Below are 14,844 nucleotides of genomic sequence, written 5' to 3'. Positions count from 1 at the left end.
ATTATGTTATTTTTAGCTAATCAATTTTCAAGTAAAAATATATTATGTGTGCCTTCGAGCATTTTGTATTATCGAATACACATTTTTGTGTGTCAGCTAAATTTCGTGTTAAATACTCCAATGTATATTTTGGAGGTCATTTATCCAAACATTCTAAACTGTAGCTGATCTCCCGATTTAAAGACCATACTAATTTCCTTAAAATATGTAATGAAATATGAAAGACCAAGGACTCAATGTTGACCGAAATATTAAAAACAAATTATAGATCATATTTTGTGGAAAATTAGTGTATAAAAATGAGTTTAATCAATATTATGATTTATAAAATAATAATATGTAATAAGTCCATATCCATAGTCTATACACTTATAGCTGCCTATTCTAAATTTCTAAAATTGGTCTTAAATCGTCAATGAATTGTTAAGAGCTTATAAAATATCATGTAATCTTTTTGCTTATGTAAATGTCGTAAACAATTACCTAATTGTTGCTTGTCATTTTTTATGCCGATCATTATAAACACATGTATGAATATAAATTATAATATATAATATTTAATATGTACGGCGAATAGCATATATTTTGTTAAAATTAATATTAATTGCATTATTATCAGTGGATTGATATTCAAACGTCTCAAATTCTACATGGTTTCATTTTCTAAGTAACTAACCATATCAATACCTATACATTTTATATTATATGACATAAAATCAAGTTATGAATATTTTTTTTAAAATTTTTATTCAAATTATGAAAAATAAGAATATAAAATAAATAAAATTCAATGCAGTTTTTCAGTAAAAAAGATAGCGTAAGAATTGGAAATTTAAAAATCTAAAATGATTAAAATATTCAACAAACAATTTATTGTATTTCTACTTAAAATTCTTGTCATGAACGTATGAACATTTTATCTGTATATTCGAGTGCCTGTGATATTTTTAAACGAGTAATTTAAATAACACGTGTACACGAAGCACGTGTAATTGACATACACGTGTATTTACAATAAATAATTTTTTTTATCACATATTCGTATAAATTAGGTAAAGTTACGTATATGCTACACCAGTGGTAGTGCATTGTGCATTATATACACATTAACTTATTAACATTTGACATTTGTAACAAAAATGAATTTATTTTAAGCACACGCGTGTAATGGAGTCCTATAGTGTATTCTATAATAAATATAGCTAAATATGTTATAAAATCCAAGTCCTTGTTGTAGATTTTAGTTTTTTTTCTTAAAATTAAAGTTTGAAAAAACGAATTTAGGTGTAGTTGCCATGTATATACATATTATATGTAAATCATGTAGTCTGTGTAACAATATAACACATTTCCCTTGCTCGAAAATCGAAATCGTTTTGGTATGCAATGATTTATACAACAATATTACACACCGATAACAGAAGTGATTTACTCAATGACAAGGTAAACTCGGAAATCAATTTATATTACTATATTATACAATATACCTACCAACTTTCCCGGTTTTTTCAATGTTCAATGAATATCATATTGTATTATAGAATATAGCAGCGACTATCGTATAAACTACACATTTTAATAGACGAGGTTATACCTACAAGTCTTATACAATTTATACATACATATGATAAATCAAACTATAATAATGAAATGTAACACGCGTTCACAAACCATACCGAAAGGATTTTTAGATTTTCCGGAAAATTTCGCAGAGTTCGGCAATATAGAGTGCCAGCATGCACCATATATATACATAATGAAAGCAACAATGACAGTATATAATGTATGTAAACGACGTTATTATCATATTATTATTATCATCATTGCTATTGCAACGTGCAGGAACGGTATATAATTATTACACGGACGCGTGCGCAGAACGCGGGGGGTGATGACGGTGCGTGGAGGCGCGGTACGCAATATACGCATATATACATACACAAATATATATATACACGCGAACGTCGTCGACGTATTTTAATTATTCTACATATGTATAGATATATTTATTATTGTATATAAGTAGTCTCGGCGGGCGGCCACTGCAGTCGGTCTCACCACGCGCGAGCGCGCGCGCGAGCTCACTCTCTCTGTATATATATGTATATATAAATATTATATATACATGTATATAGTATTTATATACACGAACCGTCTTGTGTGTTGTTACACTCGCGCGCCGTTCCCACGCTTCCTGAGAAGTCCGTTTCACGACGAGTGTTTTATTATCGTATAGTCGTCGTCGTCGACGTTTTTTTTTTTTTTTATTATTATTATTTATTTCATTTTATTATTACTATTTTTTTTATATTCGTCTTGGAGTTTTTTTTCAACTATTATTATTACTATCGTCATTCCTTCTCTCCGTCTTACGCACGCGTTAAGCATATAATATAGGTACCGTATTATTAATGTTATTATATTGTTATTCCTTTCCGCGCGCGGCGTCTATGGCGGTATTACACACGCACTCATATACGCCCGTGCGCACATCATCGTGGTATACATCGCGTATTTTTACTTTTTTAGTACCCATGTATATACGGTTCGGTAACATAAAACGAAAATCGTCATCACGCGTGTGTACATACTTAGCGGTCAGAATCACCATTTTTGACCCTTGGGGGTGACGCATTTTGGTGACCCTGTTTTTTTCCTCGTCCTTTTTGCCAGCGCGCCGACGGCCGTCACATCATGATAATTAATTTTATATATTTTTTTATGTAAGGGGGAATTATGAATATGTTCTATTATTCATAGGTGACCTATATGTATATAATATATATAATATCATTAGTACCTATATATATATATCAAAATACATCATGAAAAATTAGATTGACATGTGCACGGCAAAAGCTATACACAATATCCAAATTCCTAATTTTTCCAATAACTTGTGTAATTCTTATAATTCATAAGAATATAGTAGGTAAATAATATGTTACCCTTAAACCATCACATTCGTGCATAAAACAAATGCATCTACGTCCTGCTTAATTTTTAGCCATACTTACATATGTAAGTAATGATTGGCTGAATTTAGATGATAGAAAACTTAAATGGCACGTGCTTCGATTGTAGTTTTTAATGAAAACCACATAAACACCCGGACAAACTTACATTGGTGCCTATTACGGTTTGATTATGAATTTATTCACTACCCAAACGAGTTAATTTAGACATTGGTGTATACTTTGAGTCATTTACATTTATTATATGTACGATTTTGATGTCGAACTCCCGAATTCGACTATGATAAGTGGTAACGCTTATTTTTGTATCGACATATTATAATATATGTATACAAATTTATGAGGATTAAGATGTATACGGTATACCTACTGATTAGTGACTACAGTAATTACTAATTACTAATGACTTGCTCATTATATTATATTTTAGTTCCAATATCAGCTGTAAACTCTATTTAAAAACTTTTATGATGATATCATAAATTATTATATCGATATAAACATAAGCAGCAATCATAATACGTACTCATAATAGACCGTCCCTAATCCCGATAAACGTTCGAATTATTGCGCGTATATCTACTCGACAAGTGACAACGATGATTATGCAATGCAGATATAAAATTATTAAACTTTTTCAAAAATTAAGTCTATATATAGATATACACAATAGCCAATATGTCTACTATATACGAGCATAATAAATACAATATTTGTGATTAAGAATGTCGAACAAAACCTGACGGCGATCGATTCATCATAATATTATAAATACAGATTAGGGAGAAAAAAATCGTTCCGTAATGTATACGCGAGGTTTCATCGTCAATGTCTCAATGTACCTATATTATTTCCCATCACGTTTGTACGCGAGCCGTGGCCGACGACTAAGTCGTTTTTCTTTTCGTTTCAATTTTTTTTTTCATCTCACCCCACCGCCCGCGCCCTATCACCGGACGACTTTGACGGATGAATGGACGCGATTCGTGACGGCCCGAACTATTATTATAATATACGCGTAGGTATATAGTATATACTTTATTGTATTATATTATATTACGTTTTATTATTTCATGTACATAATAATGATAATAATATAGGCAGGTATATAACATAATATATACCTGCTATATCACCGTAGGTACATTACCGGATTATGTCCGCGATAATTCCGCGTCCATACTCCATTTGACCGTGTCCTTCGCGCGCGCGTCTTCTCGCCGTATTTTTTAACAATATATACATCACACGAAAACGTAAAATACCTAAGAGCAGAGAGCGAGACACTGATACAGGTTATAGGAATTATATATGTATATAAAAAAAAAATGCACGTGTTTTTCTCGTTTTCCCACTCATCGCGGCGTATTCTTTCTTGTACCCATCGTCGTATTAAATTCGTTTCTTTATGTATACATACCTATATATAGGCTTATTAAATTATATTATTTTTTTCCGCTACCCCCCGCCCACCGATGCACGTAACGATATAATATATTTATCGTACATCACCACGCGAGTATTATCACCGTAAGTATATTATTATTGTGTCGCATTGTCGCTTCGCTTTATATGATATCATATTATTGGAGCAGCGACCGTTTCGTTTCCGTAGTAGAACTTGTTCCAATTTATTTTTTCTCGTCCGATTTGTGCCGCTGCAGCAGCTAGACCGTTTCCGCCGGACGAGACTTATTTTCGATATCAAACAATAATAACATCCCACACAGCAAAATTATATTTTTACAATTTTTTAACAATATTCATTCTTAAATTTAAACATTTGATGTATATTCGAGGAATATTTTTGATTATTGTCACAATATTATTAGATCACTATTTGGCAGAGGATCAAATGTTTTCACAATGATCTCTTAAAATATATATAAAATATTTTATGTGTTTCTTGTGAGAATATTGTTTATAATTGTTGCAAGAACATTACATGTTAGTAATTTTCAGAATATTGTTCATAATTGTTGCAAGAACATTACATGTTAGTAATTTTCAGAATATTGTATTTAAATGTTTTTAATATGTTATTGGTGGTGATTGTAAAAATATTCAGTTTAATGTTGTAATAACATTATATGGAGGTATATGATAATATTTTCCTTCTATATTGTAAAAACAATCAACTCCAATATTGTGAAGATGTTATAATATTATAATATTTAAAATTTTTACACGTCTTACAATTTTCTATATAATTTTTTAGTACAAAACAGGAATTAGATTTCAAAAAATTGTGTTATAGTTCTAATAAAATGTATATTAAAATCCAATTAAATACTGAGTGTAAATACATAATTTGCAAATACTATATAATATATACTAATATTATATGTATCTATAGTTATTTATAATAGTTTATTACAATGTTTTCTTCAACATAGATAAAAAAGTATAAAATTATATTAGGTATACGTATGGCTTTCCTAGCTATATAATAATAAATGTATATAATATTAAAAATAGAAATGTGGCTTTCTTAGCTATATAATCAGTTAATAACAAATTGTTTAAAAAAAATAAATATAAGTATAAAATTATATTAGGTATAGGTATGTATGGCTTTCCTAGCTATATAATAATAAATGTATATAATATTAAAAATAGAAATGTGGCTTTCTTAGCTATATAATCAGTTAATAATAAATTGTTTAAAAAAAATATATAAGTATATTAGGTATACGTATGGCTTTCCTAGCTATATAATAATCAGCTCATAAAAAAACATTTAAAAAAACAAAATATATTTAGTTGAAATTATAATTTAATTTACTTAAATGCAAAATTATTTGTTAAGTCACATTATTATCCACTTTTGTCCGTTGTATTCTTTTCATTTCTTTTTTTTATGCGTTCTGATGCTTGAGCCATCCACAATTTTATAGGTTTTTCAATATCTTTAAAAGGTATATCATGATATTTTTTCATTTTATGAACTGCCTCTAAATAACAAACAATACATATAAAAATATTTAAAGTAAATAAATAAAATATGTAGTCTTAAATAATTTTTTTTTAAATATTTACCAAATATTATAGAACAGCTTTGTAGATTAGATAATTTTAATTTTCCCTTATGACCAATGTATGAATAATTGGAGAGAAATTTGTCTGTGAAAATCTTTTGCATTATTCTACGCACAGTTTCTGATATGGTATCTCCCATAAGACGTGTTAATGCTAGTACCTTTAACATTTAAATTAATATAAATATTTCTGGAACTAATAAATGTCAATAAACTTAAAAAAATCATTCAATATTTACCATTTGAGTTCTGAATGGTTTATCGTTAGTCAATCGTTCTTCTATAACATCTAAAGACTCGTTGTTGTCAATACTAATTATTTCCATATCACTTATTACATTATGAAGGTTTAATGAAGATATAGATGGATTTTCAATTTTATCATGAATTTTCTCTATTAAAGTAACCATAGAATCTAATCGTTTTTGAACTACCTCAATTTCATATTTCATGCAAGTTAAGCTTCTGGTTACAATTTTTTTAAAAGCTGGAAAGTAAATAAACATTTATAAGTATAAAGAAAATGCCTATGCATTAATACTTTTGGTAGTATTAGGTTTTTAGTTATTTTACTGTAACAAAAACATATATATTATAATACCTTGATCACTTTCATTTTCACAGTTATTATTATTTGGAGTGAAGCCATAAGATAGGCGCCTAGGCGTTTCAGAAATTGTGTCACGAGTAACTTTTAATTTCTTGTTACTAACAAACTCCTGTACTTCATCAATATCTGAATTTGATCTTGAAATATTTTTTTTACTAGTGTTAGATTCAACAGAGTTTGATGGACTATTATTGGCAAATAGTTCATCAGTTTGGGATAATGATGCATCTGGATAGCATGAATTGCCTGGATTTTCTTCATCTTCAGATTCTGAAATGCATACATTTTACGTTTTAGTGACTTTATATTGAATACGAGAATATATAAAATTACAATAATAGGAATACTACATTTTTTAATAACACATAATATCACTGTAATTAATACATTAAAATGCTATAATTAAATTAGATATATAATATATTCATCATTGAATGAATTAACTGATTTTAACTTAAAAAACCGGTTTTATGAAATTTAATATTATTAAAGGAACCTATGATAATATATTATATTATTAAATAGCTATTATAGTTACCATCAGAAGAAACCGTTGGAAGTTTAGGAGCAATGAATTCCTTAGATGAACCAGCACTTGACCGTTGAATACTTTTGTTTCGATTTTTTTTATTTTCTTCAAACACATAAATTTCATTTGAAGAAACCTCGGAATTATCTTTAGCAAATGAACGGGCATCAATAAGACTGCCTAAAAAAAGTTCAAATCATAATCATATAGTTAATAAAATTATTTAAATCAACAAATTTCAATAAAATAAATAAGTATTTTATTTCATACTTATGTTATTTTTAATAATTGTTGCTTTTAAGTATTGAAAATCCACTTCGTTTGGTTTTAGGCGTCGCTCTATACATTTTCTCGGTGATTTTTTGGGCCATGCGCATACTCCTCTCTCAAACCAAAATTGAGGTACAGCTGCTATGCTGTTGTCTTCGAAGCAAACAACAGTCCACATTTTACTAAAACAACCATTCTAAAATTAATTTTGAAAATACAATCAAATAATTTATTCATACATAGTGTATAGCAACATATATTAAAAACGTCCTATTATTTACCATTTATGGTTTTAAATGTTTTCTTTAAGTTACAATTACAGCCAACATTAGCAACAACAGTTCAATACTGTATACCAGCTATACCTAATTGAAGCCAATAGCTAATAGCTTGTATTAATTTCTTACATATATAATTATTTACTTATTATGTACTTAAGTATCTTACATTTTTTCAAATACAGGTAATTCTAAAATCTTAAAATCTAAAAATTAAGAATCAAATGAATAAACAATTTATTTGATTGAATATAAAACTATAAAACTATGAAACTATAAAACATATTAAAATAAAAATATTTTGTCAAATTTAAGAGTGAACATTTTTTACAAACTTAATTTTTGCTAAACAAAAATAATATTTATCTTAATAATGGTATGGCTATAAGTTCATTTTCTATTTCAAAAACAACCATTTTAGTTTTAATATCCGCTATTTTCCATAATTTATTATTTTCACTTAAATTTTTAATTTTGTATATATTAAGTTTTGAAGAACATATAGGCTTTAAAAAAAAATCTATTTTATTTTCAAATTTCTGACCAACTATGGTGTCAGTTTTTGAACTAATTTTAGTAATACGAACAATATCTTCACTATTTGAAAGGAAAAAACAATCGGGTTCATTAACTCTAAATGTGAATTGCGAGGGTTCAGTAACTTCAATATTTTCATTATTGCAACGCTCTTCGTATCGTCTAACAATTTGCTGCAATGGTGTTTCATGCTTCCGAAGCATTCCTTTTAATTCCTTCATATAGTTTTCAAAGGTGAAGGCGCTACAATTATCAAGTGGTCCATGCAGATGATAGTCATCAACTAAGTGAAGTAAACCATGGATATTATGGGATATAAAGTGACATCCATATATTTGTTGAAATCGCTCTACAAAGTACTCCAAAAGTTTTTGGGCATAACATAAATATTTAGAACTTTGTTCGGAAATCAAAAGAATTCTTAAAGCTACACTAAATACCATGAAATGTTGATAGCAGTCATCAGGGAGAATATTTTTTAATACTATAGGACCAGTATACAGAAGAAACTGACGAAATTCTGTTGCCTTATATCGTTTAAATTCTTCAATTGCTCTTGGCTTTCGTGCAAAATCATTTGTTATACATTTTTTTATCTTATTAAGTGAAGATGTTATGTTTTTTATTTTCCAGCTTGGTAAACGAACATTAGTTGGCCCTGTATTTAACCAGAGACTTATTAATTTTTTTGTGACCCCTAAACAAACTAAATGCATATAGTCAAGAGGAAATAAATGTACAATATCAGTATCTGGTATTAATGCAACACATGATATGGTAGATGATATGTGGTGCTCTTCATACTTCATTTGTACATAGTCTTGATGTAATCTTTTCATACTTCCATTTTTGTCGTAAGGAAAACAAACACGGTTGTTTATGTAATCACCTTCTTGTACACAGCGTGTACAAGAAAAAAAACCAGAATGACCCTTTACACGTAGTACAAACGATTTCGCTGGTGCATCACAGCACATTAGTTCAATTTTAACTTTTTTTACTTCATTGTTAATAACGATCCCATTCATTGATAAATCTATGATTTCTGTAATGAAGTCTAAAAGGAAATCGTTACTGTCTTGTGGTTTTTCATTTCCATAGTATATTCCTACTGGAAAAATATATTTTCGGTAAGGAATAATATATCCCAAAATTGGCCATAACTGACCTGAACTACTCTTTGATATTGGAAGCCCATCTATACCAATAGCAATCTTTATTTGTTCATTAGTAGACAAAATCGATGAATATCTTTGGATACCTTTTTTTATGCCAAAGTGGTAGTATATTCCTGGTTTTACTTCTCTTATATTTAAAACCTTTGTAGATGTTGATTTTAATAATGTTCGACAATCTTTTGGTAGGTATGTAAGTTGTGCTTTATATTTTAAGACACTCAAAAGCCTGTTTACTGTGCTTTGAGGAACATTACAATCAACAGCCCACTCACCAAGAGATTTTTTGATGTCATCTTTATTAACATTTAAAACTGCATTGCTATAATTCATTTCATTAGGAATAATATAATTTATTGAACTATTTGAAGGCAAATCCTTATAAAACAATGCACCGTCTTCTCTTGGATCTTCTGGAGGGACCTTTTTTGAGGAATACAAATTATTGGAAGCAAAATTATCAATTTCACTTTCATTGAAAGTAATAATTTCTTGGGTCGTTTCTTGAATTGGAGAAATATTAAATTGAGGTTCTAAACTATTTGACAAATTTACATCAAGTAAATTTTCTAATATTTCCATCTCTTGTTGTATTTTTCTCCGCTTTGTTCGATAACTGCTAGCTGCTTTCATTTTATGTACCTAGTTAAATATTTGAAAGCCTATAATATATTATACTATATAATATATAATTATACTAGGTATATAATATATAATTATACTATATAATATATAATTACTATTCATACATAATATATTTAATTTTGTAATTTAAGAAATATAAATTATGTTACTGGTAGTATGAATATTCAAGTATAATGTTTTATAATGCCAAAGAAATGGAATACTTTATGATCAATAGAGATGAAACAAAAATATATATGAAAAAGAGAGAGATAAGTACATATATAATTAAAATATAATAAACTATAGTCTTATTAAACAAATAAAATAAATATAATACAAATTTAATAATTATATATAAATAACCTAGGAATAGATAATACAATTTTAATACAAGATTCAAATTCTTATTAATATTTTTAATAACACAAAATGTTTTTTTTATACCTGTGTATAATAATATACCTATAGGCAGAATAACAATTAATTAAGAATACATCGATTTTACCTTAATTAATTGTTATTCTGCTTTATTTTCATTTTCCCTATCAATTTATTGTCGTATGGATTGTGTTTTTTACATTTGCCCCAATAATTCTACTATATATTACTATACATTTTAGGGAAAATGTAAAAACTCACATAAGAACAGTTTGAAGAAATAATTAATATATACTGATGATTCATTTACTTTTCCCCATTCTTTTATTTTCTAAATTGTAATGGGCATATGTAAATTTAAAATTGTAAACTGGATAATGTTTTTATACTAAATATAACCCCAAAATATGGTTGCTTAAAACTTTTACATATAATTACATTGCAAGATATGTGTAGAACACATTATATATGTGTGAGTGTTAATGTAAGTAAACATTGTCAAAACCGTTTACATTTACCCCAGTTTATCTAAAAGAATTATGACATCATTTATACAAACAAGATTAAAATATTTCACTAATTAGAAAAACTGTTAATTATTTAGCATTTATGCCTGTAATTAGTGTATGTATTTATTTGGTGAATATATATAATAATGTAAAGAACTAATGGTGAAACACAACGGGACTTTTGGGTTTAAAAATTTCAACTTAAACTACCTATATAAGTAACCATGACCGTTTATGTTATAACATAAAACATTATGCATAGTACCTACCTATACCTACCTACCTATATATTATAGTTGGTAATATTCGTATTATTTGGTAACTTGATATTTTTAATTTTGTATTCAATTATTTTATTAAAAAAAATCATAAATTAGTAAATTTGTTTATATACAATAGGTAAGAAATAAATGTATTTATTTGTACTGCCTACTATAATGAGCAGGGCTAGGATTTGTATGCAATAAAAAATGGTAAAGTATGCATTTTATTTATCGAAATATGCAAAAATATGCATTTCAATTTTTATAAGATAAACACAAAAATATAGTTACAAAAAAAATATTTATTTGTTGAAATACATCAGAGATTGTCTGTTTGTCTTAATATAATATAATTGAGAAAAAAAAAAATTTAGAAATAAGATTTATAATTCATATTCACTACGTGTGTTACATGCTACGACCATAATTTTTTTTAAATTTTCAAAAATGAATGTCAAACTTTTCAATTATTTATCTCATACCTATTGTACCATAGGATTGTATTTATATTTTATAAAAATAAAATTTATGTTTGACAAAAAAACCAAGTTTTATGAAATATATACTATAAGACATGCATTTTTCGCATTCTTAAAATCAAAATATGCAATAATATTCATTTTATTCAATATACCTATTATGCAATGATATGATTTTCATCCAAAATATGCAAAAACATGCAAAATAAAAATACCACCATTTATCTCATCATGAGGTGATTCATGGACATTACTGACAAAATCAATAATCAGAAGGCGCAAAAAAAACATGCTGTTGCATATAAATCCTAGCCCTGATAATGAGTAAAATAGTAAAGTACAAGTAGGTACAATTTTATGAGTAAAAATAATCACATTTTGACAGTTGATTTTTTTGTACATAATTATACACCTTTGTATATATATTTTTGTACATATTTTTTATTATATGAGTATATAGATCTAAATATAAAACAACTCGAGTTGTTACCTAATCAACGAAGAAGTCCACACAGTGGTGGGAAGTTTATTAGCAGGTTTGGACCACCGTTCTAGGGGTGTGTCATGTGGTAGGAAAAATCCAAATTCAACGAGCCACGGAACAATATTAATTAGCCAATTCAAGACTTTTAATTTTGACAGTGAAAAAAACACCATGTCAGTGTATAGAGTTTACAAGCATTTGGATTTGGGCCATGAGTTTTCATATTAATTTAAAAACTGCAGTTCAAATTACCGATAGAATATTATAGTATAATAGACCACTTCCTATATATTTTTAATTTTGGCCGGATAAAGTGTGGGAAATGAATATATTAATTTTATTATTAAGACGTGTAATTTAAAATATAGTACCTTAAGTGTTACGTATGTAAATGATAATATGACTTACGTGTTTTAATTTGACGGAGCTTCAATATTAATAATATATAAAATATATTATTGAATCTTCAACTTCCAGCTTGACGGCAGTCGATAGACAACTTCGATTAATCGGTTAGGAGTTTATGATAAAACGTGGCTAAATAACATGGCATAAATAATAAAGCGGTATGAAATAAATCGTAAATCGTACCTATGTTACAGTCAACGAAAAATTAAAATAAGTAATATTACGACAATAAGAGTATTACGGCTGTTACAAACAAGTTTAGTCATGGGCGGGAGTGAGATAGTTATAGATCTTTCCGACAATCGCATACTCTTGCCTCTCGCTCTACGACGGCTACGAGTGGCTGGGTCGGCGGCGGCGGCGGCAGCGGCCGTCAAATCGTAAAAGATTGGAAAAACCATGATACTTATTATTATTATAGTACAGAAAAATAAAAACAAAACGTCTCGGTCATCCACTGTATGCGGGGGGGGGGGAGTGTGGTCGATCATGATAACGTCTAGCGTCAACCGTCTATGAACGTCGCTATTCGCAGCTTTAATACTTCTGTGACTATTATACAACGACTATTTACTACCTATACAAATATACAATAGCTAGGTGTTAAAAAAATTTGGAAACGCTTGAATTAGGTGCTGTTTGCATACTTTACATACCAGAAACCTACATAGTACATAACATAATATTATAAACACCACATTGTAGGTACCTAATTCAGTATACCAGTATTCTTTACCTATGTATAGGTACTGCAGTTATGGTGTGTTCTTAAAATCTAATAAATAAAAGCAGTTAGGTTAAAAGTTAAAATCGTTTAAAATATACAAATATTATGTTAAGGAGGTACCTATGTAATATATACTTATATATACATCATAGTTTTTTTTTACTTTACACAAAATTTAAATCATTGATTTATAAAATTCAATATAATATAATATAGCTACTATATTATGTTATTATAGGCATATAGATTCTTACCACTCAGAAAAACAATATATCAAATAAATAATAATTATGAATTATGTAGCCACATAATTATATTTAAACCTAAACTATACATTATTATTATTTATTATGCCTATATAGGTACACTATATATTATGTTTATTTTATATGTGTACAAATGTAGGTACAATATATGTAAATTCAATTGAAGGCCCCGGTGCAAAAACCAGATATACGTCCATTTTTCATAATGTTCAAGAAACACAAAAAACTATCTATAAAATTGGGAAATGAACCAAAAATTAAAAACGTGGTGCTAGTCTTTTTGTAAGATTAAGATACATGACTTAAACAAGTTCTATTACCAAATTTTTCCACCACTGTAGCCTGCAGTAACTTTTGAGTTTTGGCCTTAGGGTTAAAAAATACGCCTCGTCGACACGCTACTTTTCTGCATTTATATAATAATATAATAGATTTTATAAATAAAGCATAAATACCATGCTCACAGAGAAATATATAATTTTAGAATTAATACTGCCAAATACAAAATAAAATTCAATAGCGGTAACTACTTTATAATATGTTTACCTATAGGTATAGGTATAGGTATTATACTAGGTATAATACTAATATTATGATGTCTCTCTTGTCTGATCAAATTGAATAATATTCGCAACTCGCTCATTATTAGTTGAAATAATAAATTATATAATTTATAGGTATAAATATATATTAGATAATATATAATGGGTACACAATTATAATATGATTACTACAATTATATACACTATTAATATAAGTTTTAATGAATAAAATAACGTGCATATAAAAAAATCGTAAAACATTAAAATACGTAGTACCTTATACAGTATATATTATATATAATACATATAATTATATACCTAAAGGTATAGTATATTATATTAATATTATATACTATACCTTTAGGTATAAATATACAGTATCTCTATATATAGGTTATTATATTTTATTATATATATAGGTTATTCATTTTATCTTATCGTACGAATTGGACAGTCTCAATAATGTATCGTACATGTTTATGATTTATCGATTGGGTAAAAGTAGAACATAGGTATATAATATATATTATATATACCTATATGTTCTATAAATGAACCTATAGGTTCATAGGTATTAGGTACGTTTTTTTAAAAATTTCTGCTAGGTCACGCGTGCGATATCACTACCAACAATTTTAAGCATTTTTAAAAACATCGAATGGAATAATATTTTAAAATATTTAGTGTATAATATTTTCAAAATACGTTCATCGTATTTGAGGAAAAAATATTTGTAAATCACATATTTT

The 14,844-nt window shown here is 27.6% G+C and overlaps 1 protein-coding gene across 1 annotated transcript; it reads right to left on the bottom strand.

Annotated features, from left to right (window-relative positions):
• Positions 1-5,387: 5,387 nt before the first annotated feature.
• On the bottom strand, positions 5,388-14,191 carry LOC149057259 (uncharacterized). The gene is made up of 7 exons (XM_089224306.1): positions 12,561-14,191; positions 7,423-7,604; positions 7,162-7,332; positions 6,615-6,893; positions 6,253-6,500; positions 6,015-6,174; positions 5,388-5,929 (listed from the first exon to the last, which is right to left on the bottom strand). The coding sequence occupies exons 2-7, from the start codon at positions 7,598-7,600 to the stop codon at positions 5,793-5,795; spliced, it is 1,173 nt and encodes a 390-aa protein (XP_089080432.1). The 5' UTR covers positions 7,601-7,604; positions 12,561-14,191; the 3' UTR covers positions 5,388-5,792.
• Positions 14,192-14,844: the final 653 nt, after the last annotated feature.

The sequence above is a fragment of the Diuraphis noxia genome, unplaced genomic scaffold (assembly GCF_037042655.1).
Source record: "Diuraphis noxia isolate RWA-SAM2 unplaced genomic scaffold, SU_Dnox_SAM2 contig0003, whole genome shotgun sequence".
Lineage (NCBI taxonomy): Eukaryota > Metazoa > Arthropoda > Insecta > Hemiptera > Aphididae > Diuraphis > Diuraphis noxia.
Note: the sequence above shows the minus strand (reverse complement) of the source record. Positions and strands in the feature narration are given on the sequence as shown.

Coding starts and splice junctions, on each gene's coding strand:
- LOC149057259 (XM_089224306.1), bottom strand. CDS start 7,600: ATGTGGACTGTTGTTTGCTTCGAAGACAACAGCATAGCAGCTGTACCT. Junction 6,175..6,252: donor AACCATTCAGAACTCAAATG/GTAAATATTGAA, acceptor TAAATGTTAAAG/GTACTAGCATTAACACGTCT. Junction 5,930..6,014: donor AAGCTGTTCTATAATATTTG/GTAAATATTTAA, acceptor TTTGTTATTTAG/AGGCAGTTCATAAAATGAAA.